Here is a 27,912-nt window from a genome sequence, read left to right as displayed (position 1 = left end):
TTTGCAGAGCAACTCACAACAGTATTTTCCAAGCACAATGTGTGTGAGGGGGTGGGGGAAGAGTTCACCCACAGGAAGGAATGTTAATCACTCTCATAGTCGGTAATATTTAAATCAGCTGATCTACCTGCTTCATTAGAACTGGAAGTGCACATTGGCATTCATATCTTATAATCTCTCTTTCTCTTTTTCTCTCAGCATTGAGGTGCCATGAGGAACTCTTACCTTGCTCCGATACTTCTTTTTGAGGGTCTCTTTCTTGCTGCAGGTAAGTCATACACAGACATACAGTGGTACCTTGGGTTAAGAACTTAATTCGCTCTGGAGGTCGATTCTGAACCTGAAATTGTTCTTAACCTGAGGTACCACTTTAGCTAATGCTGCCATCGCGCTTCCAGAGCATGATTTCTGTTCTCATCCTGAAGCAAAGTTCTTAACCCGAGGTAGTATTTCTGGGTTAGCAGAGTCTGTAACCTGAAGCGTCTGTAACCTGAAGCGTCTGTAACCTGAGGTACCACTATACAAGCTTCATAAACAATAAGTATGATAGGGATAAAGAACTGGAGACTAGTGGTGCTGGCGAGGCTAATCTGAACTCTCAAGGATTCCCTTCTCAATCCCATCATAGAACCGAACCCCTCTCCCCTGCTAAGCACATCTTATTTTGTTCTCCTGTGCTTTATGAAAGCAAAGACACAGTCCCCGGTTCAAGACTCATTGCCTGTTGGGAGGGCTATATGAAAGTATGGCTGCTCACCCTATGGAAAAGAAGGTAAGAGAAGTCTTTTTGCCTGGGACTTGGTTCAGGAGTGAGCCTTTGGGTGCGGTAAGTTGTATTCCTTCTTCATGGAGACAAAATTCTGCTTAAAATTAGCTGCAGACCAAGAGTTTAGGACGCTGTGGAGAAATTCTCCGGCACAACAGATTCAGCATCACCCAGGAGAAAGAATTCCACCTTGCTTTACTTCTCTTCCCATGTCAGCAATTGCTTGTAGGATGCCGGTGATGTTCAATATCATTTATTTTGCACTGGGGGGTGGTGGTATTGTTTAATCATAAGGCGTGGGCTTTAGGTACGGACACATATTTAAAACAGGAGATTCTGTGAACTAAATTGGCAGCTTTTTACTCATGCAAGCCATAGACAATTTTTACCATTGAAATTATCTGAAGCAACATGAAGATGTGCTTCACCTTGTTTGTTCTGCATTGTCCTTTTTGCACACACTAATACCATCATTCCCATTGTCTGCCAAAGATTGTGTGCATGTGTGAGCCAGCCCCAAGTGGAATATTTGAGTTGGCACTACTGAACTTATTTACAAGTGAAAATCAGGACTTTACTGACAAACCTTTAACTGGATTTCTTCTCGTGGTAGCATATATGATCATCAAGAGCTTCTGGAAAGTTCTTAAAAGGGCTACTTTATTTTTTATTTTTTTTGTATTGATGAGTATGGCATACAGCCCTCACGGAAAAGCTCACACACATTATGATTGGCAAGATGAATAAAACACAAGGACACTTTTGCTGAAGGGTAGTGAAAGTCTACTGTCTTTATAAATATGCCACCAAGTGGAAGACATGTGGATTTCATGATAACCAAATAACAGTAGTAGTTTTATATTTCCTATTTATAGGAACCATTATTTCACGGGAACTATTATTATCGCAAGGGTGGAGTTGTAGTTTTTTTGTTTGTTGATAACAAGTTGGATTATGTAGCACAACTGCGGAATGACAATAAAAGGTTAGCCCCCCCCAAAAAAGGAGAGTGAAATTGTTGGGTTCTACTTATTAAAGTATGCTTGAAGTAGCCCTGACTAGTTACGCAAAAAGGCTTAATTTTAACTTGTTTTCTCTTTTCTTTTGCTGTTTCGCAGGACTCACAATTGATAGGAACCTCATAAAGAAGGAATGCATTTGGACAAGGACTTATGTTGGAAGCAGTCTAAGAGGTTTATATTGCTGCTATGAAACAGGTGAATATTACTGAACTTGCTTTTTTGTTACATTGCAAGTGTGGTTAAAATCCTGCTAATGTTTTCATCTGCTTATAATGGTCTCCTAAAATTATTATAAATTTTCCTCATTCTTTTCTGAAGTTCTTGTCCTCTTTGTTTCTGAGCTTCCCATTTAATTTTGCCATTTCAGCCTAGTCCATCAATTTTGTTTGCCATTCTTCCTTGGTTGGAATTGTTTCTCCCTTCTATCTCTGAGCTAGCAACATCTGTGCAGCTGTTGTCACGTACATAAAAATTATTTGCTGGTCCCTTGGAATCTTGGTACCTATTGTTGTTCAGTTGTTTAGTCATGCCCGACTCTTCGTGACCCCATGGACCAGAGCACGCCAGGCATTACTGTCTTCCACTGACTCCTGCAGTTTGGTCAAACTCATGTTAGTAGATGGGATTTGGAAAGATGGGAAACTCATCTTTCCCAACATCAGGGAGTCTTCTCTTCTCATGAGGTGACCAAAGTATTGGAGCCTCAGCTTCAGGATTTGTCCTTCCAGTGAGCACTCAGGGCTCATTTCCTTCAGAATGGATAGGTTTGAGCTTCATGCAGTCCATGGGACTCTCAAGACTCTCCTCCAGCACCATAATTCAAAAGTATCAATTCTTTGGCGATCAGCCTTCCTTATGGTCCAGCTCTCACTTCTATACATCACTACTGGGAAAACCATAGGTTTAACTATACGGACCTTTGTTGGGAAGGTGATGTCTCTGCTTTTTAAGATGTTGTTTGTCATCGCTTTTCTCCCAAGAAGCAGGCGTCTTTTAATTTTGTGACTGCTGTCACCATCTGCAGTAATCATGGAGCCCAAGAAAGTAAAATCTCTCACTGCCTCCATTTCTTCCCCTTTTATTTGCCAGGAGGTGATGGGACTAGTGGCCATTATCTTAGGTTTTTTTTATGTTAAGCTTCAGATCCTATTTTGCGCTCTCCTCTTTCACTCTCATTAAAAGGTTATTTAATTCCTCCTCACTTTCAGCCATTAAAGTTGTGTCATCTGCATATCTAAGGCTGTTGATATTTGGTACCTATAATTCATAATAAAAAAGCTTCTGGATTTTAAAGAAAGGTTATTTTAAACATCTTTTTCATTTCATTATATATCATTTTCCAAAAGATTTTGATTACCTTACACTCCCACCACATTACCAAACTTACTTATAAATCAAAATCAGGACCTTTAATTGGATTTCTTCTGGTAGTAGCATATACGGTTGTCAAGAACTTCTGGAAAGTTCTTAAAAGGGCTACTTTAAAATCTTGGAATAGATTAGTATGGTATACAGGCCTCACTGAAAAGCTAACACACATGTTGCAACTGGCAGGAAGAATAAAGCACATGAAGGGCAGTGGGGCTTTATTGTCCTTACAAATATGCCAGAAAGTTGAAGACATGGTGTCAGAGCTGCCCGAGGTCCCAGCTCACAAAGGACCAACGCCGGTTCTTGTTATATACAACAGTCTTTATTGAAGTTCAGTTTCCATTCCAAAGCTGCGGCGCGCAGCTCTACGTCTTGGAACCTAGACCGCCGAAGCTCCGTCTGAATCTCCTCCCCCCAGACACCAGTTTAAGACTCTAGCCTTGCTCCACCTCCTCCTCTGCTCTTTCCTCCTCTGGGTCCGCCTGCCCGCTGGGGTGTTGCCCTTTCTGGACTCTTCTGATGCTGAGTCCCCGGATTCTTCCCCCTGCCTCCGGCGTGCTTTAGGACCTGGCTCCCAATCCGAGCTTCCTGCTGTCCCGCGCGCCTGTACATTTGAACTTGGCGCGCGCGCCCAGCCAGCAACCTTTCTCCTGACCGTTACACTGCTCCTGTCACTGCTTCCCCCCTCGGGAGGGCTAGCTGGACCTGACTTCCCCTCCGTTCCCTCACTCTGCGATAGAGGCGTGGCCAGCCCTGACTCATCTTCTCTCCCTACTGGAGGAGACGCTGGCCCTGATACATGGGACTCTTCCCCCCCACTCCGCTCTGGTGGGGGAACTGGTCCTGATCTCCCGCTGCTGCTTTGGGAATCCCCGCTGGCCCCTTGCTTCTGGTGTGTCCCCCCTGGGACCCCCCTTGCCCTGGCCATCGGCGCCCCCCTCTGGGAATCTTCTGAATCGCTCGGGCCACTGTCATACTCCCCTACGCTGCCCCCAGATTCTTCCCCTTCGCTCTCCGTTCCCTCTCTCCCCTGTGCCTCTGCTCCTGAGCCCCTGACACATGGATTTCATAGTATCATCGTATCATAGAATTGGGAGGGACCCAAGGGTCATCTAGTCCAATCCCCTGCAATGCAGGAATCTCTGCTAAAGACAAATGGCCACCCGACCTTTACTTAAAAACCTCCAAGGAAGGAGAGTCCACAACCTCCCGAGGGAGTTTGTTCCACTGCTGAACACTTACTTTCAGAAAGATTTTCCTGCTGTGTATTCGAAACTCCTTTCTTGTAACTTGAAGCTTTTGGTTCAATTCCTACCCTCCAGAGCAGGAGAAAACAAGCTTTCCCCCTCTATCGTGTGACAGCCCTTGAGTCATTTGAAGATGGTTAACATAACTCCTCTAGGTCTTCTCTTCTCCAAGCTAAACATACCCAGCTCCCCTGATCATCTTGGTTGCCCTCCTCCACACGTTTCAGATGATACTCAAATAATATTAATAATTTTGTATTTCCTCTTTATAGAAATGTTCACCATTTTTGTGTGGGAAGTGTTATTATCACAAGGGTGAAGTTATTTCCAGAGTGGAAAGTTGTAATTTTTTTGCTTGTTGAATATGATTTTGCTTATGTAACACAACTGCAAAATGGGTATAAAAACTTAGGAGGGAGAGAGAGAGAGAGAGAGAGAAGAGATTTGGGTTTTACTTATAATGTATGATTTAAGTAGACCTAATCAGGTATACAAAATGGCTTTAAAATAAATAAATTCATTTTGCTGTTCCATAGGACCCAAAACTCAGACCAACTCTATATGCAATAATTATGGTTGCAACTCCATAAAGATGTTGTGTTTTTGGACAAGGGAGTTTGTCCGAAGCAATTTGAATGGTGTATATTGCTGCAGAAAAGTGTAAGTCCAAATATTGTGGAAAACTCCATAAGATCAGAAGCCTAACAATGCAGTCCATGATGATGATGCTTCTACCTGTATTCTACTGACCATAATTTGAAGCTCTGTTCAGGACTCCAAACTAAATGCATGCAAGTCTTCTATGCAGACAGTGATCTAGGTTGCAGGAATTGAATGTGTGACCTCACTATTCTTTTCACACATTTGCTTCAAAGGCCTGAAGAAGATTAAATAATTTTGGAGAGGCTATCATTTCCTCTTTTTGGTTGATATAATTATTAGCAAATCTTTGAGGTTAGAGCCAATAGTTTCTTTCTTTCTTTCTTTCTTTCTTTCTTTCTTTCTTTCTTTCTTTCTTTCTTTCTTTCTTTCTTTCTTTCTTTCTTTCTTTCTTTCCTTCCTTCCTTCCTTCCTTCCTTCCTTCCTTCCTTCCTTCCTTCCTTCCTTCCTTCCTTCCATCCATCATCTAGATCAAGGGAAGTAATAGTGCCACTGTATTCTGCTCTGGTCAGACCTCACCTGGAGTACTGTGTCCTGTTCTGGGCACCACAGTTCAAGAAGGACACTGACAAACTGGAACGTGTCCAGAGGAGGGCAACCAAAATGGTCAAAGGCCTGGAAACGATGCCTTATGAGGAACGGCTAAGGGAGCTGGGCATGTTTAGCCTGGAGAAGAGGAGGTTAAGGGGTGATATGATAGCCATGTTCAAATATATAAAAGGATGTCACATAGAGGAGGGAGAAAGGTTGTTTTTTTTTAACCATAGAATTGTTTTTTTTCTTTTTTTATAATAATTTTTATTGTTATACATTTTATAAATTTCCATCCAATTTTTCGTTTAATCCCGCATACAACAAATCATAGTTATTTTTTTACTTCCTTCAGCGTCTCTGACAATCATCCGTAGTTATACCTTTAATACACATTCCCTTCTTTCGTATTGCCATTTTTGCTCCTTACTCCCATTATTTCTTTCTTTTTTTTCCAACATAATTTTTATTGATTTGCATGGATCAAAATACAAAACAAAACTATAATATTCCACTTAATGTTTACATAGTTTACAAAGTGGCTTCCTTCAACCTTTCCACAAATCATCCGTGTTAATAAAAGCCAATAGTTCCGCATTTCTTCTTTTGTAGTGCCGTTGATCATTCTGGTTCCTCTGTTTTCCTTTAGACAGTACCCTTTGTTTCTTACAGAGCTCCCTTAAAACCCACTAGTGTTATCTGACCATCGCTTAGATTTTCCAGATATTCCGTAAAACTTTCCCAATCTTTTATAAACCTCTGGTCTTTTATATATCTGATTTTCCCTGTCATCTTATCCATCTCCACGTAGTCTAATAATTTTGATCTCCATTCCTCTATTGTCGGCAAACCCTCTAATTTCCAGTTTTTGGCTAACAGGACCCTTGCTGCCGTTGTTGCGTACTGGAACAGCTTATAGTCTTTCCTTTTTATCTCCTTTCCTACCAATCCCAGCAGGAATGCCTCGGGTTTTTTAGCAAAAGTATAACTTAAGATTTTCTTTATTTCATTATACACACTCTCCCAAAACCCTTTAACCTTTTGGCATTCCCACCACATATGGTAGAATGTCCCCTCCCTTTCCTTGCACTTCCAGCATTTGTTACAGGATCCGTACATTCTGGCTAGTTTGATGGGAGTCATATACCAGCGGTAAAACATTTTCATTAAATTTTCCTTAAGTGACACACAAGCCGTAAACTTAAGATGTTGTTTCCATAGTTTTTCCCACTCTTCAAAATAGATGTTACGGCCAAAGTCTTTGGCCCAGTGTGTCATTACCGACTTAACTTCCTCGTCAATTAGGTTCCAGTCCAGTAACTGATTGTACATTTTAGACAGAGTTTTTGTATTATTTTCCAGGATCTCAGTTTGGAATCTAGAGTTTTTGTCAACGTATCCTTTATCTTTGAAATCTTTCCTGAACATATCATTTGTCTGGAAGTAATGGAGCCAATCATAAACTTGGTCTTTGACCTGCTCATACGGCCTCATTTTCCACTTTCCTTCCTCTTTCATTAACAGTTGTTCGTATGTGGCCCAGTTAGCCCTCATATTGGTCTTTTTAACGGACATAACTTCTAATGGTGACAGCCAGTGGGGTGTTTTAGGTTCTAGCACGTCTTTGTACCTTTCCCATACCTCAGTCAGTGGGTCCCTGAATATGTGGTTTCCGAATTCCTTGTGCGATCTCTTCCGCCCGTGCCACAGGTAGGCGTGCCACCCGAATCGGTTATCATGACCTTCTAAGTCCAGCACTTCTCTATCCTCCAGATTAATCCATGTCTTCACCCAGCATAGGCAAGATGCCTCATAGTATAGTTTCAAATCTGGCAGGGCGAAGCCTCCCCTTTCCTTCACATCTGTCAACAATTTAAATTTTATTCTGGGTTTCTTCCCCTGCCAGATAAATTTTGAAATCTCCCTATGCCAGACTTTGAATATCCTAGTACCTTTAATCACGGGGATATTTTGGAAAAGAAATAATATTCTTGGAAGTACGGACATTTTGATTGTGGCTATTCTACCCCAAAATGACAATCTGAGCCTGCCCCACGTTTCTATGTCTTTTTTAATTCCTTTCCATACTGTTTCATAGTTGTTTTTAAATAAGTCTATATTTTTTGGCGTTACCCATACTCCTAGGTATTTCACCTTCTTAGTCACCTCTAGTTCCGTTTCTCTTTGTAATTCTTCAACTTTGTCCTTGTACATGTTCTTAACTATCATTTTTGTTTTCCTTTTGTTAAGTTTAAAACCCGCTATTTTACCAAATTGGTTGAATTCTTCGAGCACCTCTTTTATTGAGTCTAATGGATCCTCCAATGTTACCACCAGGTCGTCCGCGAAAGCTTTGATTTTATATTCGTTCTGACCTACCCTTACTCCTTTTATTTTTTTGTTGTCTCTTATAGAATTAAGTAAGACCTCTAACACCATTACAAACAATAAAGGGGACAGTGGGCATCCCTGTCTTGTTCCTTTAGTTACTGTTATTTCTTCAGTCTCTACATTGTTTATTATGAGTCTTGCCTTCTGTTCTGTGTAGATGGCTCTTATCCCATTATAAAATTCGGTGCCCACCTCCATATATTCCAATTGTTTCAGCAGGAAATCCCAGATTACATTATCGAACGCTTTTTCGGCGTCCACAAATAACAACACACCTTGTTTATCGCACCTATCTGTTAAGTATTCTATGATGTTTATTATGTTTCTTGTGTTGTCTTTCATTTGCCTGCCCGTCAAAAAGCCGGCTTGGTCTTTGTGTATACTTTCTATCAGAATGTCCTTTAATCTCTTTGCTAGGATTCCCGCAAAGATCTTGTAGTCTATATTTAGCAGGGAAATCGGTCTATAGTTTTTAATTTGTCGTAAATCTGAGTCTTGTTTAGGAATTAATGTGATCAATGCTTCCTTCCACGTCTCTGGTAGTTCTCTTTCTTTGAGGATGTTATTCATTACTTCTTGCAATGGGGTCAGTAGAGCTGGTTCCATCTCCTTATAGTATCTACCAGTAAACCCATCTGGGCCTGGAGCTTTCCCATTTTTTAAATTTTTAATTGTTGCTTTGATTTCTTCTATCTCAATTAGAGCGTTTAGCTTCTCTTTTTCTGCTGAGGAGATCTTGTTGATGTTCTTAGCTTTTAAATATCTCTCTATTTTTCTCATGTTATTCCTTTCTGTGTTTTTAAAGAGTCCTCTGTAAAAATCCAAAAAGGCCTTCCTTATTTCTTTGGGCTTGCTTATCTCTTCTCCTTCCACCTCAATTTTATTTATTGTATTCTGCTCCTTCCTTTTTTTTAATTGCCAGGCTAATAACTTCCCTGATTTATTAGCGTACTCGAAGTTCCTTTGTCTTAATTTTTTAACTTTCCATTCTATCTCTCTATTTATCAACATCGTGTACTGGGATTGTAAGACTTTAATGTTCTCTTTTATTTTCTTATTTTGGGGATTTTTAGTTAATTTCTGTTCATTCTCTAATATTTGTTGTAAAATTTCTTTTTTCCCTCTTTCTCTCTTATTGTTCTTAATTGCATTGTGTTGGATAAAGAAGCCCCGCATCACCGCCTTGCCTGCATCCCACACCACCTTTGGTTTTGTACCTTTACCTAGATTGTCTTCAAAATATTCCTTTAACCTGTTTTGGGCTTTCTCTACTATCTCTTGGTCGTCCAATAAATAGTCTCTCATTTTCCATCTATTTGTCCTTCTTTCTAGCCCTTTCAGTTCCATTTTTATTGGGTTATGGTCGGAAATTGTTTTAGCCTGGATCCCCACCCTTGCAGCTCTTGGGATTAATTCTGCCGAAATCCATATCTGGTCTAATCTTGAGAAAGAGTCATTGGGTTCTGAGTGGAAAGTATGTTGTTTTTCCAGGGGGTATTTAAATCTCCAAATATCCACTAAATTACAATTTTGTACCAAAGAGAAGAAGGTTCTGGGTAGTTTTCCTTCTGTGCCTTTCGTGTCCCTTAGCCTATCCAGCTCTAACGACACCACGCCGTTCATATCTCCCAATAGTATAATTTTCTGGTCAGCATAATCGGATAACTTTCCCTCTAACCTCCTAAAAAACTCTGACTTGTTGACATTCGGCGCATATATCCCCACTACTATTATCTTTTCCCCTTGCCAATTAATTTGAACTGCTGCCCATTATTTCTAATAAACAATACTTATTTTCTTTTTTTACAGTGCCTCTTTAAATCCCACTAGCGTTGTATTCACACCACATATATTTTTCAGATAATCCACAATTTCCCCCAGTCTTCGATGAACTTTTGATCTTTGGTATATCTAATTTTCCCAGCTAATTTATCCAGTTCTGCATAGTCTATCATTTTTAGTCTCCATTCTTCTATCGTCGGTATTTCCTCTTGTTTCCACTTCTGGGCCAACAGGATTCTGGCTGCCATTACCGCATACTGGAAAAGCTTACAGTCCTTTCTTCTGATGTCCTTTCCTATCATACCTAAGAGAAAAGCTTCGGGTTTTTTCACAAAAGTATATCTTAACATTTTTTTCAACTCATTATATATCATTTCCCAAAAACTTTTCACTTTCTTACATTCCCACCACTGATGAAAGAATGTCCCTTCCTTGTCTTTACACTTCCAACATTTGTTATCAACCTTATACATCTTTGCTAATTTTGCAGGTGTCATATACCATCTGTAAAACATTTTCATCACATTCTCCTTCAGTGTGGTACATGCCGTAAATTTTAAATGCTCTTTCCATAGTTTTTCCCAATCTTCAAATTGAATGTTGTACCCAAAATCCTTTGCCCACTGTATCATTACCGATTTAACCTCTTCATCTTTTGTATTCCATTCCAGCAATATCTTGTACATTTTTGACAGAGTTTTATACTCATTATTTATAATGTCCTTTTGGAAACTTGATTCTTTTTCCACATAACCCTTTTCCTTCAGATCTTTTTTAAATATTTCATTTACTTGGTAGTGGTGCAACCAATCATAAACTAAATCTTTGACTTGTTCATATGGCTTCAATTTCCATTTTCCTCCCTCATTAGTTATCAATTCCCCATAGGTGGCCCATTTGTTTCTCATATTAGTCTTCTTTGCACTTATGACCTCTAACGGGGACAGCCAGTGTGGAACTTTTGGTTCCAGTATATTTTTGTATCTCTCCCAAACCTCTATTAATGAACCCCTGAAGATGTGGTTTCCAAATCCTTTATGAACCCTCTTTTTGTCACACCAAAGGTACGCGTGCCACCCAAATCTGTTATCAAATCCTTCAAGATCTAATAATTCATTATTTTCTAACTTTATCCATTCTTTTAACCAACAAAGACAGGCTGCTTCATAATACAGTCTCATATCTGGCAGGGCGAAGCCTCCTCTTTCTTTCACATCCGTCAGTAATTTAAATTTTATTCTAGGCTTCTTCCCCTGCCAGATATACCTTGAGATCACTTTTTGCCATTCATTAAAAATTCCTATACCCTTTAGTATGGGTATGGTCTGAAATAAAAATAACATCTTTGGTAGCACCGTCATTTTTATCGTAGAGATTCTTCCCCAAAATGATAATTTCATTCTGGCCCACACCTCCAGGTCCTTCTTTATTCCCTTCCAAACCGGGATATAATTATTTTGGTATAAATCAATATTCTTGGCTGTTACCCAAATTCCCAAATATTTAACCTTTTTCACCACCTCTATCTCAGTTCGTTGTTGCATTAATTCAATCATATTTGGATCCATATTTTTTACAATCATTTTTGTCTTTCTTTTGTTCAATCTGAATCCTGCCACCGTACCAAATTTATCCATCTCATCCAATACCTCCTCTATACTTTCTGTTGGTTCTTCCATAGTCAGTACCAAATCGTCGGCAAAGGCTTTAACTTTATACTCATTTTGACCTACTGTTACCCCCCTTTATTTGCTTGTTTTGTCTAATTGCATTTAAAAAGACTTCCAGAACCATTATAAATAACAATGGCGATAGTGGACAACCTTGTCTTGTTCCTTTAAATATTTTTATATCTTCAGTGATAACTATTAATTTTGCTCTCTGTTCTGTATAGATTGCCTTTATGCCATTGAAAAACTCTTGACCAACTTCCATATGTTCTAAATTTTTCAACATAAATTCCCAAATTATGTTGTCGAAGGCCTTTTCTGCATCCACAAAAATTAGAGTCGCTGGTTTATCACACCTATCAGACACAGATAGGTAGCCGTGTTGGTCTGCCATAGTCAAAACAAAAAAATTCCTTCCAGTAGCACCTTAAAGACCAACTAAGTCAGTTCTTGGTATGAGCTTTCGTGTGCATGCACATTTCTTCATCTGTCTCCTATCAGACAGATATTCTATGACATTAATTATATTTCTTATGTTATCTCTCTGTTGTCTGCCTAGTAGGAAATCTGCTTGGTCTTTGTGAATAATCTTTATTAATATCTTTTTCAGTCTCTTCACTAGGATTCCTGCAAAGTTCTTATAATCTGTATTCAGAAGTGATATAGGCCTGTAATTTTTAACTTGTGTTAAATCAGAGTCTTGTTTTGGGATTAATGTTATATATGCTTCTTTCTACGTTTCTGGAATGTCTCTTTCTTTCTTTTAAAAGAACAATATTTGGGAATATTGTTCATAACGGCGGTCAATGGGGTCGTCAGCACCTCTTTCATTTCTTTATAATAACTAGATGTGAACCTGTCCGGACCTGGGGCTTTCCCTCTTTTCAATTCCTTTATCGCTTCTTTTACTTCTTCTTTTTCTATTGGGGCATTCAGCTGGTCTTTTTGGTCTGTCGGGATCTTTTGCACCATTTTCTCTCTTAGATATCTTTCTATTTTCTTCTTATTGTTCCTTTCTTTGTTTTTATATAATTGCTTATAAAAGTCCAAGAATCCTTTTCTTTTTTTTAATTTTTTTATTAAGGTTTTTTTAATACAAATGCATATTTAATAAACAACATTGGTTATTTAACATCTTTTTGTTACTACTTTGGACTCCCTCACGTCTCCCGCTCCCACTTGCATCATTGTAAAATTGTTTCCAAGCAAATTATCATTTTGTTTATAATCTTAAATCCATTCATTTAAATACAGTCTCTTCCTTTCTCCAAAAAAGAATATATACTTTCCTTATTTCCCCTTATCATTAAACTCAAATCTAATTTGATGGTAGACAATTATTTCTACTCTGACATCCTTGTTAACATTCAGTCAAATTACAGTACTTTTGTAGATAAATCTTGAATTTCTTCCAGTCTTCTTCAACCCTCTCCTCTCCCAGGTCTCGGATTCTGCCAGTCATCTCGGCTAGTTGCATATAGTCCATCAGCTGCATCTGCCATTCTTCCAGTGTGGGTAGATCTTGAGTTTTCCAGTTCTTAGCAATGAGTATCCTTGCTGCCGTTGTTGCGTACATAAAGAATGTTCTGTCCTTCTTTAACACATTCTGGCCGACAATGCCCAGAAGGAAGGCCTCTGGTTTCTTGGTAAGGGTATACTTAAACACCTTTTTCAGCTCATTATATATCATTTCCCAGAAGACCTTCACTCTGGGGCAAGTCCACCAGAGGTGAAAGAATGTTCCTTCGTTTTCCTTACATTTCCAACATTTATTATCAGACGAATGGTATATTTTGGCCAATTTAACTGGGGTCATGTACCATCTATATATCATTTTCATTACATTTTCCTTCAGAGCATTACATGCAGTGAAGTTCAGCCCTGTGGTCCACAACCTTTCCCAATCTTCAAACATAATGTTATGCCCAATATCCTGAGCCCACTTTATCATAGCCGATTTAACCATTTCGTCTTGTGTGTTCCATTTCAGCAGCAAATTATACATTTTTGAAAGTACTTTGGTCTTAGGTTCTAACAATTCTGTTTCCAATTTCGATTTCTCCACCTGGAATCCTAACTTTTTGTCATTCTTAAACACTTCTTTAATCTGAGCATAGTGTAACCAGTCTCGCACTTTATCTTTCATTTTCTCCAAACTCTGCAATTTCCAATTGTCTCCGTTTCTTTCTAATATTTCCCAATACTTTGGCCAATTGGCCTCCATATTGGGTCTTTTTCGGGCCTTGGCCTCCAGGGGTGACAGCCACCTCGGAGTTTTATTTTCCAATAAGTCTTTGTATTTTATCCAGACATTAAATAATGCTTTCCTGACAATATGGTTCTTGAAGGCCTTGTTGATCTTAACCTTATCATACCATAAATATGCATGCCATCCAAATGCATTGTTAAAACCTTCCAAATCCAACACGTCCGTGTCTTCTAGAAGTAGCCAGTCTTTTAGCCAGCAGAAAGCTGCGGCTTCATAATATAACTTTAAGTCTGGCAGGGCAAAGCCCCCTCTTTCTTTCGCGTCCGTTAATATCTTAAACTTAATTCTGGGCTTTTTGCCCTGCCAGACAAATTTAGAGATATCTTTCTGCCACTTCCGGAAGCACTCCGTTTTGTCTACAATTTGTAATGTTTGAAACAAAAACAACATTTTTGGCAATACACTCATCTTAATGGCAGCTATTCGGCCTAACAATGAAAGTTTTAATTTTGACCAACTATCCAAGTCTCTCTTAATTTCCGACCAACATTTTTCATAGTTATCTTTAAATAAACTCAGATTTTTTGCTGTTATGTTTACCCCTAGGTATTTCACTTTCTTGACCACAATTAATTCTGTCTCTCTCTGAAACCGTTCCGACTCTGTGTCTGTCAAGTTTTTCCCCAACACCTTAGTTTTGTGTTTATTTAATTTAAATCCCGCCACCCGACCAAAATCTTGAATCAGTTGTAATACTTTTTTCGTACTAGATTCTGGCTCCTGCAATGTCAATACTAGGTCATCTGCAAAGGCTTTAAGTTTATATTGTTTCGCTCCGACCTGAATCCCTTCCACCAACCGGTCTCCTCTAATCATATTCAGGAGCACCTCCAGGACTGAAATAAATAACAGCGGGGAAATCGGGCAGCCTTGTCATGTTCCTTTTTCAATTTTAAACTCTTCTGTAACCACATTGTTAACTATCAATTTAGCCTTTTGTTCTGAATATATTGCATCAATCCCATTCTCGAACCCCCGACCCACTCCCATTTCTTTTAAGTTCCCCTTCATAAACTTCCAGGATATGTTGTCAAAGGCCTTCTCCGCATCTATGAAAATTAAAACTGCTTTTGTGTTTATGTCTGTTTGTAAAAGTTCCAGTATATCAATAATATTCCTTATATTAGCAAACATATGTCTGCCTGGGAGAAAGCCTGCCTGGTCTTTATGAATTACTTCGTTTAAAACCCTCTTGAATCTGCTTGCCAAAACATCTGCAAATATTTTGTAATCCACATTTAAAAGGGAGATGGGACGGTAGTTCTTAAGTTGTGTCTTTTCAGTTTCTGATTTTGGTATCAACGTGATAAAAGCTTCCTTCCACGATTCCGGCGCCTTCTTCCCCTCCATAATTTCGTTGCTGACCTCCATCAATGGTTGTATCAGATAGTCTTTCAGTGTCTTATAGTATTTGGAGGTCAGCCCATCTGGCCCTGGGGATTTGCCCTGTTTCATGTTCTGGATAGCCAATTCAATCTCTTGTCGTGTTATTTTGCCATTCAGGATTGTTCTGTTTTCTTCTGACAGCTTTGCTAATCCATTTTCCCCCAAAAATTGCTTAATCTCAGTTTCATCTTGTGGCCCTTGAGTGTATAATTTTTTGAAATATCTCTGGAAACAGTTTCTAATCTCTCCGGGGTTCTGAATACTTCTTCCTTCAATCTCTAAACTTGTCACTGTGTTTAATTTTTGTCTCCTCTTCAACTGCCAAGCTAGCAGTTTTCCACATTTGTTAGCCGATTCAAAAGTTTTTTGTTTCATTAATTTGATCTTCCATTCTACTTCTTGGTTTATCAGTTTAGAATATTGTGCTTGTTGAAGTTTAATTTCTCTCAGAATCGGCTGAGACTTCGGATTAGATCTTAGCTTCTTCTCTAACTCTTTAAATTTTTCCAAGATTTTATCCTTCCTTTCATTTTGTTTCCTTTTCTTTACGGTATTCTGTTGTATCAGGAACCCCCTCATCACGGCCTTGCTTGTGTCCCAGATAGTTCTTTTTTCCACCATAGTGTTCATGTTAGTCTCAAAATAGTCCTTTAGAGCTTTTTGGGCCCTCTTAACAATCTCCTGATCTCTAAACAGGCCATCATTCATCTTCCATCTAAAGGAACCGGTTGGAATAAGTGTCATGTCCATTCTCAGTGCGTTATGGTCGGAGCATGTCTTTGGGCAGATTTCCACCCTTCTAATCTTGGGTGCCAGACCTCTAGTTATCCATATTTGGTCGATTCTTGTCCAAGTCAGTTGGGCTTCAGAGAAGAATGTTCCTTCCCTTCCCAGGGGATTTCTCATTCTCCAAATATCAATCCAGTCCATATTGTCTGTCATTTCAAAGAAGGTCTTTGGTAGTCTTCCATCTTTAGTAACATTTTGGTTTTGTGACTTATCCATGTTAGTTGATACGACCCCATTCATATCTCCCATCATGATGATGTTGTTGTAGTCCAGATAGTCCAGCATTGTCTCATGCAACTTCTTATAAAATTCCGATTTCCCTTCATTTGGAGCATAAATTCCTAATATCAAGATTTTCTCTCCTTGATGTTGTATTTCTATTGCCAAGATTCTTCCATGTTCATCTTTAAACAGAAATTTAGGTGAAAGGCTCTCTTTTGCGTATATCACCACGCCTCTCTTTTTTACTGTGTCCGAAGATATAAATTCCTGTCCGAGTCTTTTATTTATTAACACTTTTCTGTGGAGCCTAATCACATGTGTTTCTTGTAAGCAGATGATGTCCAATTGTTCCTTTTTTAATATGTGGAAGATTTTTTTCCTTTTTTCTGGAATGTTACAGCCATTTATGTTCCAACTCAAAAGTTGCAGAGACATCCTGAATAAATCTGATTATTCTTGCTGGGGTGGTACCTTGTTCTCCGGTTCTTGAGGATCCGGGGGTGCAGGCTCCCCTGGAGGATCAGGCCCTGGGGGTAATCCAAGTCCTTTGTGAAGGTCCTCTCCGTGTGCAGTCAAAAACTTATCTCTGTCCTCCGGCGTTCTAATTTTGATTTTCCTCCCTCTGAAGGTGAAAGATAATCCTTGGGGAAAATCCCACCTGAAGATAATTGAGTTGCTCCTCAACAGTTTTACTAATTCCAAATAGTCAGATCTGAGGTCCAACAGTTGTTTAGGAATATCCTTGTAAATTTCAATTCTTTTATCCAAAATGTCCAGTGACTTTCCGTAGTGCAGGCCTAAAATCTTGTCCCTTTCCTCCTTTGATCTCAGTATTATCAAGCAGTCTCTGGGCTTCTCTTTCCTTATAAGTCTTCCAAGCCTGAAAGCAGATATTATTTTGAAGTCTTTTTCCTCTAGGTTCCAGAACTTGGAAAATTCTTTAGTCAGAAATTCAGTTAAGTTGCCTTCTTCCACTTCTGGTATTGACCGTATCCTCAAGTTGGCCTCCCTGTTCCGCAATTCTGTCATAGAAAGATAGAATCTGATGTTCTCCTACTTGTTTACTGAGTGGTCTTACCTCTTTTTCAAGCTCTCCCAGTCTTTGGCTAGTATCCTCTGCCAATTTCCGATTTTCACCTACAGCCTCCTTTAATTCTCCAATAGATTGAACATTCTGTGCAACTTGTCCAGTTAATCTATTCAAACTTTCTGTATTTTGGTCAATTTTAGCTGTTTGCTGATCAACCTTTCTGTCCAAAGCCTCCAATTTTTCAAAAATTTTCTCTAAAATAGAGCCACTTGCTCCTGAGGCCATATCTTCCAGTCGTAGTTCCTCAGTTTCTCCCTCCCCTGCCCGTGACAGGGAAGCCGTTTCTTCCTCAGGAGGTAAAGTGGAAGGCAAAGCAGGCACAGTGATCTACGCTGTGAGGCTGCAGATAAAGTTAGAATTGTTTGTCTGGTTCTTCCCCTTTTTCTTGTGCCACTCATTCTAAAGTTATCTAAAGACCAAGGTCAAGCTGAGTTGTTCCCATGAGAAAGCAACGGCCCAAATAATAACAGTCAAGCAGGAGGCCGGGAAAAAGAAAGTAAAGCAAAGTCACTGCTGTAAGTCCAAATCCCTCTAGGGGGAGCTTAAAATGTCTTAGGGAAGAAGTCAAATCCAATCAAATTAATAAATCTGGATCAATGTCCAGGGACCTTCACAAAGATAGATTTTAGCAGAGTTGGTACTTGAAACAGAACAATGTTTCTAACAGTGCTTAGACAACAGATGTTTCAATGTAGCAAGTTCAAACTCCCTCAGAATATTTCAAAGTTTAGATTCAAAGTATCCAAGTTTGCTCAGTTGCTCAGGCAGCTCCAGCACCTGGGTTTCTTGCTTAACTTATAATCCTATAATTCAACAGAAGAAAGGTATCCTTGTCCCAATATAAATCCGAAAATCAGTCACTTAAAGTCCTTAATCCACCCAAAAAAAAACAGTTTAAATAGGTGCCAGATCGGTTAGTTAAAACGTTGCTCTTAGTCTCCACTCCTCCAGCTCTTTACTTTTCAAGTTCAGTGTCAGCGGAAGACAGACTTCCTGTTTATCGTCACTCCGCTTTCAGCCAAATTCAGTCTTTTAGGGTCTTAAAGTTTGTAAAGTCCAAATTACTCACGGGTTGTTGCTTTCCGAATTCAAAAGTTTCAAGAAGAAAGGTCAGCGCTCACCGGCAACAGCAACGCGGCTTCGCTCCGTTGAATGCGAAACGACCCACAGCGCCGCTACCCCCTCCGCGATCCGGAGCCCCTTACGGGGTCCCTTCAATGTTTTGGGGGCTGCTCCTGGCGCCCGCCGGGTCTCAAGACCACAGGCTTCTGCTGCCTGTGGTTTTCCTAAGTGGGTCTCCGCTTCGCCGCAGCGGACGACTCGTTTCAGCGGAGCTTCCCTCTCCCTGTTAGGAGCGGGCAGCCATTACCGTACGCGCCGCCTCCGGAAGTTGAGAGAATCCTTTTCTTATTTCTTTCGGGTCGGTTGTCTCTTCTCCATTTATCTTAATTTTGTTAATTGTATTCTGCTCCTTTCTTTTTTTCAGTTGCCATGCAAGCAATTTTCCTGACTTGTTTGCTGATTCAAATTTTTTCTGTCTTAACCTTTTAATGTTCCACTCAACTTCTTTGTTTATTATCATCGCAAATTGTGTTTGTAAAGTCTTTATTTCCTGCTTTATTTTCAAATTGTTGGGTTTTCTGATCAGTTTTTGCTCATAGTCCATGATCTGTCTTGAAATTTCTTTTATCCTTTTTTCCTTATTGTTTTTCTTCAATGCATTCTGTTGAATCAATAAGCCTCTCATTACTGCTTTGCTTGTGTCCCAAACAATGCTCATTTTGGTACCTTTGTCCACATTATCCATAAAGTATTCAGATAATTTCTTTTGCGCTTTTTCGACCATCTTCTGATCGTCCCACAAATTATCATTCAATCGCCACCTAAATGATCTCTCTTCAAAGCCTTTTAACTCCAATTCTATAGGATTGTGATCTGAGATCACTCTGACTTGTATTTCAATTTGTTGGATTCTTGGTGTCAGTTCATTTGAAACCCAAATTTGATCTATTCTTGACATTGACTGATTCGGTACTGAATAATGAGTAAATTGCTTCTCCAGGGGGTGCCTAATTCTCCAGATATCAATCAAGTTACAGTTCTTCATCATCGTAAAAAAAGTCTTAGGCAATTTCCCTTCTTTATTCTTTGCCTCTCTTAATCTATCCATTTCCAATGATACCACACCATTCATATCTCCCATTATTACGATTTTTTGGTCCATGCACTCAAATAGTTTTTCCTCCAATGATCTATAGAAATCAGTCTTATTTCCGTTTGGTGCGTAAATCCCGACAATTATTAATTTCCTGCTGCTCCAGAGAAGCTGACAGAGCAATGGATCCAAGCTACAAGAAAGAAGATTCCACCTAAACATTAGGAAGAACTTCCTGACAGTAAGAGCTGTTCGACAGTGGAATTTGCTGCCAAGGAGTGTGGTGGAGTCTCCTTCTTTGGAGGTCTTTAAGCAGAGGCTTGACAACCATATGTCAGGAGTGCTCTGATGGTGTTTCCTGCTTGGCAGGGGGTTGGACTCGATGGCCCTTGTGGTCTCTTCCAACTCTATGATTCTATGATTCTATGATTCTATATCATCTCTCTCTCTCTCTCTCTCTCTCTCTCTCTCTCTCTCTCCTCTCTATCTATCTATCTATCATCTATCTATCTATCTATCTATCTATCTATCTATCTATCTATCATCTATCTATCTATCTATCATCTATCATCTATCTATCTATCTATCTATCTATCTATCTATCTATCTATATCTATCTATCTATCATCTATCATCTATCTATCTATCTATCATCTCATCTCTCATCTATCTATCTATCATCTATCTATCTATCTATCTAATCTATCTATCATCTATCTATCTATCTATCATCTATCTATCTATCTATATCTATCATCTATCTATCTAATAATAATCCAGAGTTATATGTTACACCTAAGGTCTGTTTCTCAGGTGTCAAAGGTCAGGATAAAGAGGTGCATCTTTAGCTTGGGTCACGTTTATTTTCCATTTCAGAATGGAAATAGTATAACCTCCTCATCCAATGTCTCCTTGGTCAATATGTCCTCAGCTGGAACCTCCTCGACCAAAACCTTCCCCAGCCAATACCTCCTCCCATAGTAGACTCTCATCCTGTGAAAACAATTACAGAGTTACCATGGCCATATTACGAGTTTTGTTAACTCCGCTTTCATGTTTTAAAACATTAAAACAACTTGCATGTTTTCATGTGGGAGTGGGTGAATGTTCAAGGATGCAGAAGCAAGCCCATTCGCCAGGGTCCCAATTCCACAAGCACTAAGCTGACTTTGCAACATTAAAGGAAAAGTTCATAAAGGGGGTTCTAAGAATGTTCAGAAGAGTGCACTTAGAAACCTCCACATCATCCGGAACCCTGATAATGCTGGGTTCCTGACTACATGGAGGTTTCTAGCTGTATATAATCTGAAGCGCCATTCAAGCTTTTACACTATGAAAGTCTGCTTTGTGGGCTGGGATACTATGGTCAGGCTTTTATGTGCAAACCTTCTGCTCTCTTCACACATTCTCTCTGAAAGCCAAAAACTCTTGACATTCAGACGGACAATTGTGCAATTGCGTGGTCTTCTGTTGTTCCGCATGATATTTTACAGGAAATATCTTGGGTTCCACCTTTAATAGCTCTACAGATATCAGTGGTGCCTCTTGCAATGTTCTGGTATTATTATTTTACTTACTTAGAATTTCAAAATAAATTTAAGTTCACTCCACATTGTTACTCACAGGCCCTTCAAGTGTCCTTATTTTCCTGGGATGTCCCTGATTTAGAGAAGCTACACCGGTTTCTTTTATATATATATATATATATATATATATATATATATATATATATATATATATATATGCTTTCGTAGATTTTCACGGGTACAGGAATGCAGGTTTTGGTGTCCTCGGGTGTCTTCCCGTGTAAAAGTTGGGGTGTCTAGGCGACGTTTCGACGAGGTCTCACTCGTCATCTTCAGGCTGGTGCTTTCGGCTTCTTGTTACTGGAACAGAGCAGGATCTCAGTGTTTGAGTTCCTATAAATACTGTTGAGGGGGTGTGGTGTATAGCCTCCAATGTTCTGGGCAGAGAGGAAGTTCCCAGGCTAGTGTGCCTTTTCTTCTTTTGTTCCTTAATTACTTGAGGGATATCTTGAGTGATTTCTTGAGTGATATCCTGAGTACTACTTAGGTGGGTCATTAGGTGTGGATTAGTTGCTAAAGTCTTTGTGTCTTGACCTCTTGAACTTTGTGAAGAGTTTTTCTGAGAAGATGGCTGTACTGCACTTAGTTGTGCTCTGGCTTGGCTTCGTGTATAGGGGCGAGCTGTGGTTTTGTGGCCTGTGTCAGCCAGAGCATCACCACAAGAGAATAATCATGGAAGCCATCGAGATAGAGAAACACCCTCACAACATGAACAAGCGTGACGACACATCCCGCTTGCCAGACATCTGGAAATTAGCCCTCCCCACAAAAACTGACACCAGATCCAGAGGCACACAGAACGCCATCACCAATCAACCACACCAGACCCAAACCCAGACCCTCTCCACAGATAAATTACAGACACCATCCAGTAGCCAAACCATGGTGGCACCTCCGGATGCTGCACCCCCCTGCAATCCCTACACAGATCTGGCTGACACAGGCCACAAAACCACAGCTCGCCCCTATACACGAAGCCAAGCCAGAGCACAACTAAGTGCAGTACAGCCATCTTCTCAGAAAAACTCTTCACAAAGTTCAAGAGGTCAAGACACAAAGACTTTAGCAACTAATCCACACCTAATGACCCACCTAAGTGGTACTCAGGATATCACTCAAGAAATCACTCAAGATATCCCTCAAGTCCTCAAGTAATTAAGGAACAAAAGAAGAAAAGGCACACTAGCCTGGGAACTTCCTCTCTGCCCAGAACATTGGAGGCTATACACCACACCCCCTCAACAGTATTTATAGGAACTCAAACACTGAGATCCTGCTCTGTTCCAGTAACAAGAAGCCGAAAGCACCAGCCTGAAGATGACGAGTGAGACCTCGTCGAAACGTCGCCTAGACACCCCAACTTTTACACGGGAAGACACCCGAGGACACCAAAACCTGCATATATATATATATATATATATATATATATATATATATATATATATATATGCTTTCGTAGATTTTCACGGGTACAGGAATGCAGGTTTTGGTGTCCTCGGGTGTCTTCCCGTGTAAAAGTTGGGGTGTCTAGGCGACGTTTCGACGAGGTCTCACTCGTCATCTTCAGGCTGGTGCTTTCGGCTTCTTGTTACTGGAACAGAGCAGGATCTCAGTGTTTGAGTTCCTATAAATACTGTTGAGGGGGTGTGGTGTATAGCCTCCAATGTTCTGGGCAGAGAGGAAGTTCCCAGGCTAGTGTGCCTTTTCTTCTTTTGTTCCTTAATTACTTGAGGACTTGAGGGATATCTTGAGTGATTTCTTGAGTGATATCCTGAGTACCACTTAGGTGGGTCATTAGGTGTGGATTAGTTGCTAAAGTCTTTGTGTCTTGACCTCTTGAACTTTGTGAAGAGTTTTTCTGAGAAGATGGCTGTACTGCACTTACTTGCACAACTAAGTGCAGTACAGCCATCTTCTCAGAAAAACTCTTCACAAAGTTCAAGAGGTCAAGACACAAAGACTTTAGCAACTAATCCACACCTAATGACCCACCTAAGTGGTACTCAGGATATCACTCAAGAAATCACTCAAGATATCCCTCAAGTAATTAAGGAACAAAAGAAGAAAAGGCACACTAGCCTGGGAACTTCCTCTCTGCCCAGAACATTGGAGGCTATACACCACACCCCCTCAACAGTATTTATAGGAACTCAAACACTGAGATCCTGCTCTGTTCCAGTAACAAGAAGCCGAAAGCACCAGCCTGAAGATGACGAGTGAGACCTCGTCGAAACGTCGCCTAGACACCCCAACTTTTACACGGGAAGACACCCGAGGACACCAAAACCTGCATTCCTGTACCCGTGAAAATCTACGAAAGCATATATATATATATATATATAATTTTTATTTATTTTCCATTTAATATTATGCATTCACATCACCATTATCCACTTTACTGCCCTTGACTTCCTTCCCTCCTGCCTCATGACTTTTGAAATTAACCTTTATATCATTGCAATTTATACGTTTTCCAATTCTAATTACACTCATTACAGAATGGCTCAAAATTTAAATAAACAGAAGAAGAAGAAGCCGCAGCCGCAGAAGAAGAAGAAGCACAATCCTAAGACTATATAATAAAACTGTAATTAGGAACAGAAATAGCTATGAAATTATGAACATGGAATGTTAATGGACTAAATAATAAAGTGAATAGAAATAAAAATTGAACAAATTTTATTGAAGAGCAAATTGAACATAATTTGTTTACAAGAAAGATGTGGCAAGGAAGCACAGAAAAAAATTAATTAACAAAAAATAGGAAATGGAGGAGGGCTTCCGGTTCACCGCGATCCCAGCGCAAGCAGGGTTTTCATTGGGAGGGGTGAACCCGAGCTATTTTGAAGGATAGGGGCAACTCCAGGGCACGGAGCCCCCCCCAAACTCTTCTGAAGGGTGTTCAGAGGGTCTAGTCCCCAGCACGGCCAGAGAAAGACCAACCCGGCTGCCAGGTAACCTCGGGAGAGGCGAAGAGTGTGGCGGAGAGGTCTAGCAGGTTGAGGGGAACCATTACTTACCTTCAGATAGCGAAGCCCTGAGCTTGCAGGGAGAGCGGTGTGCTCTCAGAACCAAGAACTCCGATACTTGCAACTTTGTAGCCAAGAATAACAAGGAAGTCTCGGAGTAGTAAAGAGAGATAAACGGAGTTCAACCGACGTCCGAAATCAACTCAGACACGGCGAGGCACCAGTGCGGGAGAATGAGAAAGTGAGTCGCCTTGGCGGTTGCGTGGTTCCCTTTCAAGTGTCTCCCCCTCCCCAAAAGGCAACAGAAAGGAAAGCAACCTGGGAGAAAAGGGGGAGAGGGAAGAGGGACCAGAGACAAAGTATCGGGTTTCGGCGTTCTTGGAGAACAGGAGGCTGCGAAGAGGAGAAGGGGCGTTTCTCCATTACAGCGTTAGAACACAAGAGTAACAAAGCCGGAAGAGAAAGTCCCACTGCCATTTGAGAATTTGTGTGCGTGGGGTTTGTGAGAGGCAAAAAGAGAACAGCTATATACAGTTATATTGGGACTTACATATTAGGACTTACACATCATCTGCATATGATTTATATTTTTCCCCCCTTGGCTGGAGACTGGGATTTGAAACGTGGGGATCTTTAAACTCTTAGGAATACTTCAAGAAGTGGTGCTAGCGTATACAGACTTGGCAACCTCCGAAGATAAGATGGAGACTGTGTGATATGGGACTGGTCCCCGCCCCCCTGCTTTATTTTCGTTTCCCTCCTCCTTCTACCCATCTCTCTGTCTCATCTCCCCCATATTAAACCTCCCTGTATATCTATCCAGCAACATGGACTAGTTTGGCTGGAGGTGGGACAAACCCCCGTTATCGGAACACCCCGCTTGGAAGAAAGAGGACTGTGTTGTAAGAACTTGATATTGACATTGACTCTTTCATATAGTTACTGACCTTCTATATGGACCTCTGGTAAATATGCAGGTATTGTTGGAATTCAGGCCCGGTCAGAGGTATGTGCCTATCTGTTCAGGCACCGGCTGAATTCCTTAGACCTCCCTCTGGCGACGCCCGGCAGGAAAACACACGAGGTCCGTTCCGGCGATTTTCCTCAGGCTGTGAGAAAAACACACCAACTGCTTCTCCTCCTCCCTGCTCCCTTCATATCCCCAGGGAGGGGAATCAGACTCAGACAGAAACGTAACTACATGCTTTTATTCTGTCTTTAGCAGTCATACAGTAAAAGATGTCTGCTCTCTTCAACAAACAGAGAGAAACTCCAAACTCCACCCATGTACATCCTGTACAGGTCATATGACACACACTGAGCTAACATCCGGTGCTCAGTACAGAATGGACTGCCCCTTTGTGTCCATGGCAACAGTCACACACTTCCTGTTTGGCTTTCCAGCCACAAGCAGCAGTCTGAGCTGCTAGAGCCTTTGCTTGCTGCAGCATTGCTGCTTTAGAATAACAAACTCCCCCTAAAGTATCAATGTGTGCTGCGAGCAAAGCGTCATCCAGAGAAGAAAACAAACAGTTGTTATACTTATAACACTCCCCGTTGTTTCAGTTCCACCCTTGGAAGTACCCGCCACTGGTTTCACCAATGTACCTCTCTGGTTGTGTGACTTCCAAGGAATGAGTGCTTCTGCATTACCTTGGTTAACAACTCTCTGTTGTGCCTTTGTCTCTGACTCAGACACAGCTTCAATTTGACCTTGGTCATTTACAACAGCAACAGCTAAGTTAGCAAACTCTTGTGAATACCTCTTGGGTGGTACACCCTTCGTTGCTCTCTCAGACCTACGTAAGAGGTGCGGCTCTCCCTTGCTTTCTGGTTCAGCCTTTGGACTCTCTGGAGAACCAGTACTAAGCTTAATCAGTGGTTCATCCTCCTCTTCTGAGGGTCTAGTCATTATGTGAGATTTCCTCTCAATGACTGTGACAACTGAGCTGTCTGAGCTATCGCTGTCATCATCAGTACTACTGAACTCAATAAGATCAAACTCATCATCATCATCATCAGAATCATCATCACCTGTGGGAAATGTGTGAACAATCACTCTGTCCTGTTCAGGAGCACTCTCTAGAAATTTTGTGAGAATCACCTTTCCAGATTCAGACAAAATTACTCTGTAGAGACCCTTTTCATAACCCACAAAAATGCCTCTGGCATTCTTTACTCCACCCGGAGCTTCTGTCCTCACATGAGACCCAAAAACCTTGAAATGGGCAACAGAAGGTTTTCTGTGGAACAGTTTCTCAAAAGGAGAACTTCCCAACTCTTTTGAAAACTTTCTCAACCACGTGTAACAAAATGACATTAGCGACTCAGCCCAGTACTCATGTGGCAGATGTGAACTAAGCAATTGCGCATGCATTCCCTTTTGCAATTCTTTGTTCACCCTAACACAAACACATCTGTTCCAAGCTTCTTCGGAACTAGCAACTTTGTGTCTTATCCCTTTCTTCTTCAGGAACCTCTGGAAACCCTGTAAAAGAAAATTTGGCTTCTCATCTGTGCAAAGACAATCTATGTCAGCATCATGCATATTTTTGACCTTGTCACAAAACTCTTTAAACCTTTCTAAGGCTTCTTTCGGTCTCTCCAAAAGATAAAGCCAGACAAAACCTGTAAAAGAATCAACACATATTAGGTAATACTTTGCATTGCCTCTAGATGGTGCTAAAGGACCAATCACATCAGCATACACCCGCTGAAATGCCTTGTCGACCCTTGAGGTCACCTTCTTGGTGTTCTCCTTGGTCAAACCTGCAAAAGAAATCACGTTAGAATCACAAGAATTACATTCCATGTAATCACTTTGATCAAAAGTCAACATATACAGTCCATCTTTCTCTTTGGCAGAAAGATACAATTCTCCATCTTTGTAGATCTCGCAGTTCTCATCATCATAGGACAGTTTTAGTCCCTTCTTGGCAATCTGCGAAGCGCTGAGCAGATTGTACTTCAAATCTGGAACCAAATAAACTTTGCTTATAGTCAAGTTCAGACTTTTAAGATACACAGTCCCACTTCCGGTGGCTTCCAGCTCTTGACCGTTGGCTTGTTGTACAGCGAAGCTTTGCTTCTTAAACGTAGAAAATAAATCCCTGCGTCCTGTCATGTGAACCGTCGCTCCAGTATCGATGACGAAGAAATTCCCCGCTTCTGGGGTGGCTTTTAGCGACATCAAAGCCTTTGCAGTCTTTGCCTTTGGGATGGTATGACCTTTGTCTGACGCCTCAGACTTTGTGGAGCTTCCCTTGGCTCCTCTGTTCTGACGTGGCTTCTTGCAGTTCCGCTGAAGATGCCCAGTCTGTTTACAATTGTAGCATCGGACAACGTTTAAAGCTACAGCGTCTCCTTCTGTAGCAACAGCAGTGGGGGTGTCAGAACTCCGTTCTTGTCTCCCCCTGTCCTTGACTTCCAGTGCGGCAAGTCTGTCATGTTCATTCAGAACCACGGCAAAGACCCTCTCCGACGTTAGGTCTTGCGCTGGGAGAGACCCCAGCTGACTGGCAACTGTTTTGTAAGTCCGATTCAGACTGTTGATCACCATGAAGCAAAACACTTCCTCATCCAGACGGAAATTGCGTTCCACCATCTGTTGACGCAGAAATTTCATTTCCGTCAGGTGCGCTTGAACATCTCCATCAGGCGCAAGCCTCAGGTTGGTCAGCTTCTCAAAATACAGCAACGCCAAAGAACCTGCATCTCTCTGATGTGTCCTTCTCAGCGTGTCCCAAACATCTTTCGCATGCTGTAAATCTTGTATATGAATAAGCTGAGAGTCTGACACGCACAGAATTATGGCAGTTCTGGCCTTCACATCCTGTGACTCCCAAGCACGCATTGGTGCAGCAGGAATGGGGTTCTCAATCACCTCAAACAGTCTCTGATTCTGCAGCAAGGCCTTCATGTTGACAGACCAAGATGCATAATTGTCACTGTTCAAAAGGGGCGGAGAAGGCAGGCCTCCCCCCTTTTTGGCATCCATTTTGAGTCC

At 40.8% G+C, this 27,912-nt stretch overlaps 1 protein-coding gene across 1 annotated transcript; it reads left to right on the top strand.

Moving 5' to 3' along the window:
- Window positions 1-129: 129 nt before the first annotated feature.
- LOC309366263 (uncharacterized protein) lies at window positions 130-23,517 on the top strand (the record flags this gene model as incomplete). Its single annotated transcript, XM_081904719.1, has 4 exons — window positions 130-268; window positions 1,885-1,983; window positions 4,943-5,066; window positions 23,436-23,517. The coding sequence occupies exons 1-4, from the start codon at window positions 211-213 to the stop codon at window positions 23,515-23,517; spliced, it is 363 nt and encodes a 120-aa protein (XP_081760845.1). The 5' UTR covers window positions 130-210.
- Between the last annotated feature and the right edge of the window lie 4,395 nt (window positions 23,518-27,912).

The sequence above is a fragment of the Podarcis melisellensis genome (genome assembly GCF_964234715.1).
Source record: "Podarcis melisellensis genome assembly, chromosome: 3".
Lineage (NCBI taxonomy): Eukaryota > Metazoa > Chordata > Lepidosauria > Squamata > Lacertidae > Podarcis > Podarcis melisellensis.
This window is presented reverse-complemented; position numbering and strand designations above follow the sequence as displayed.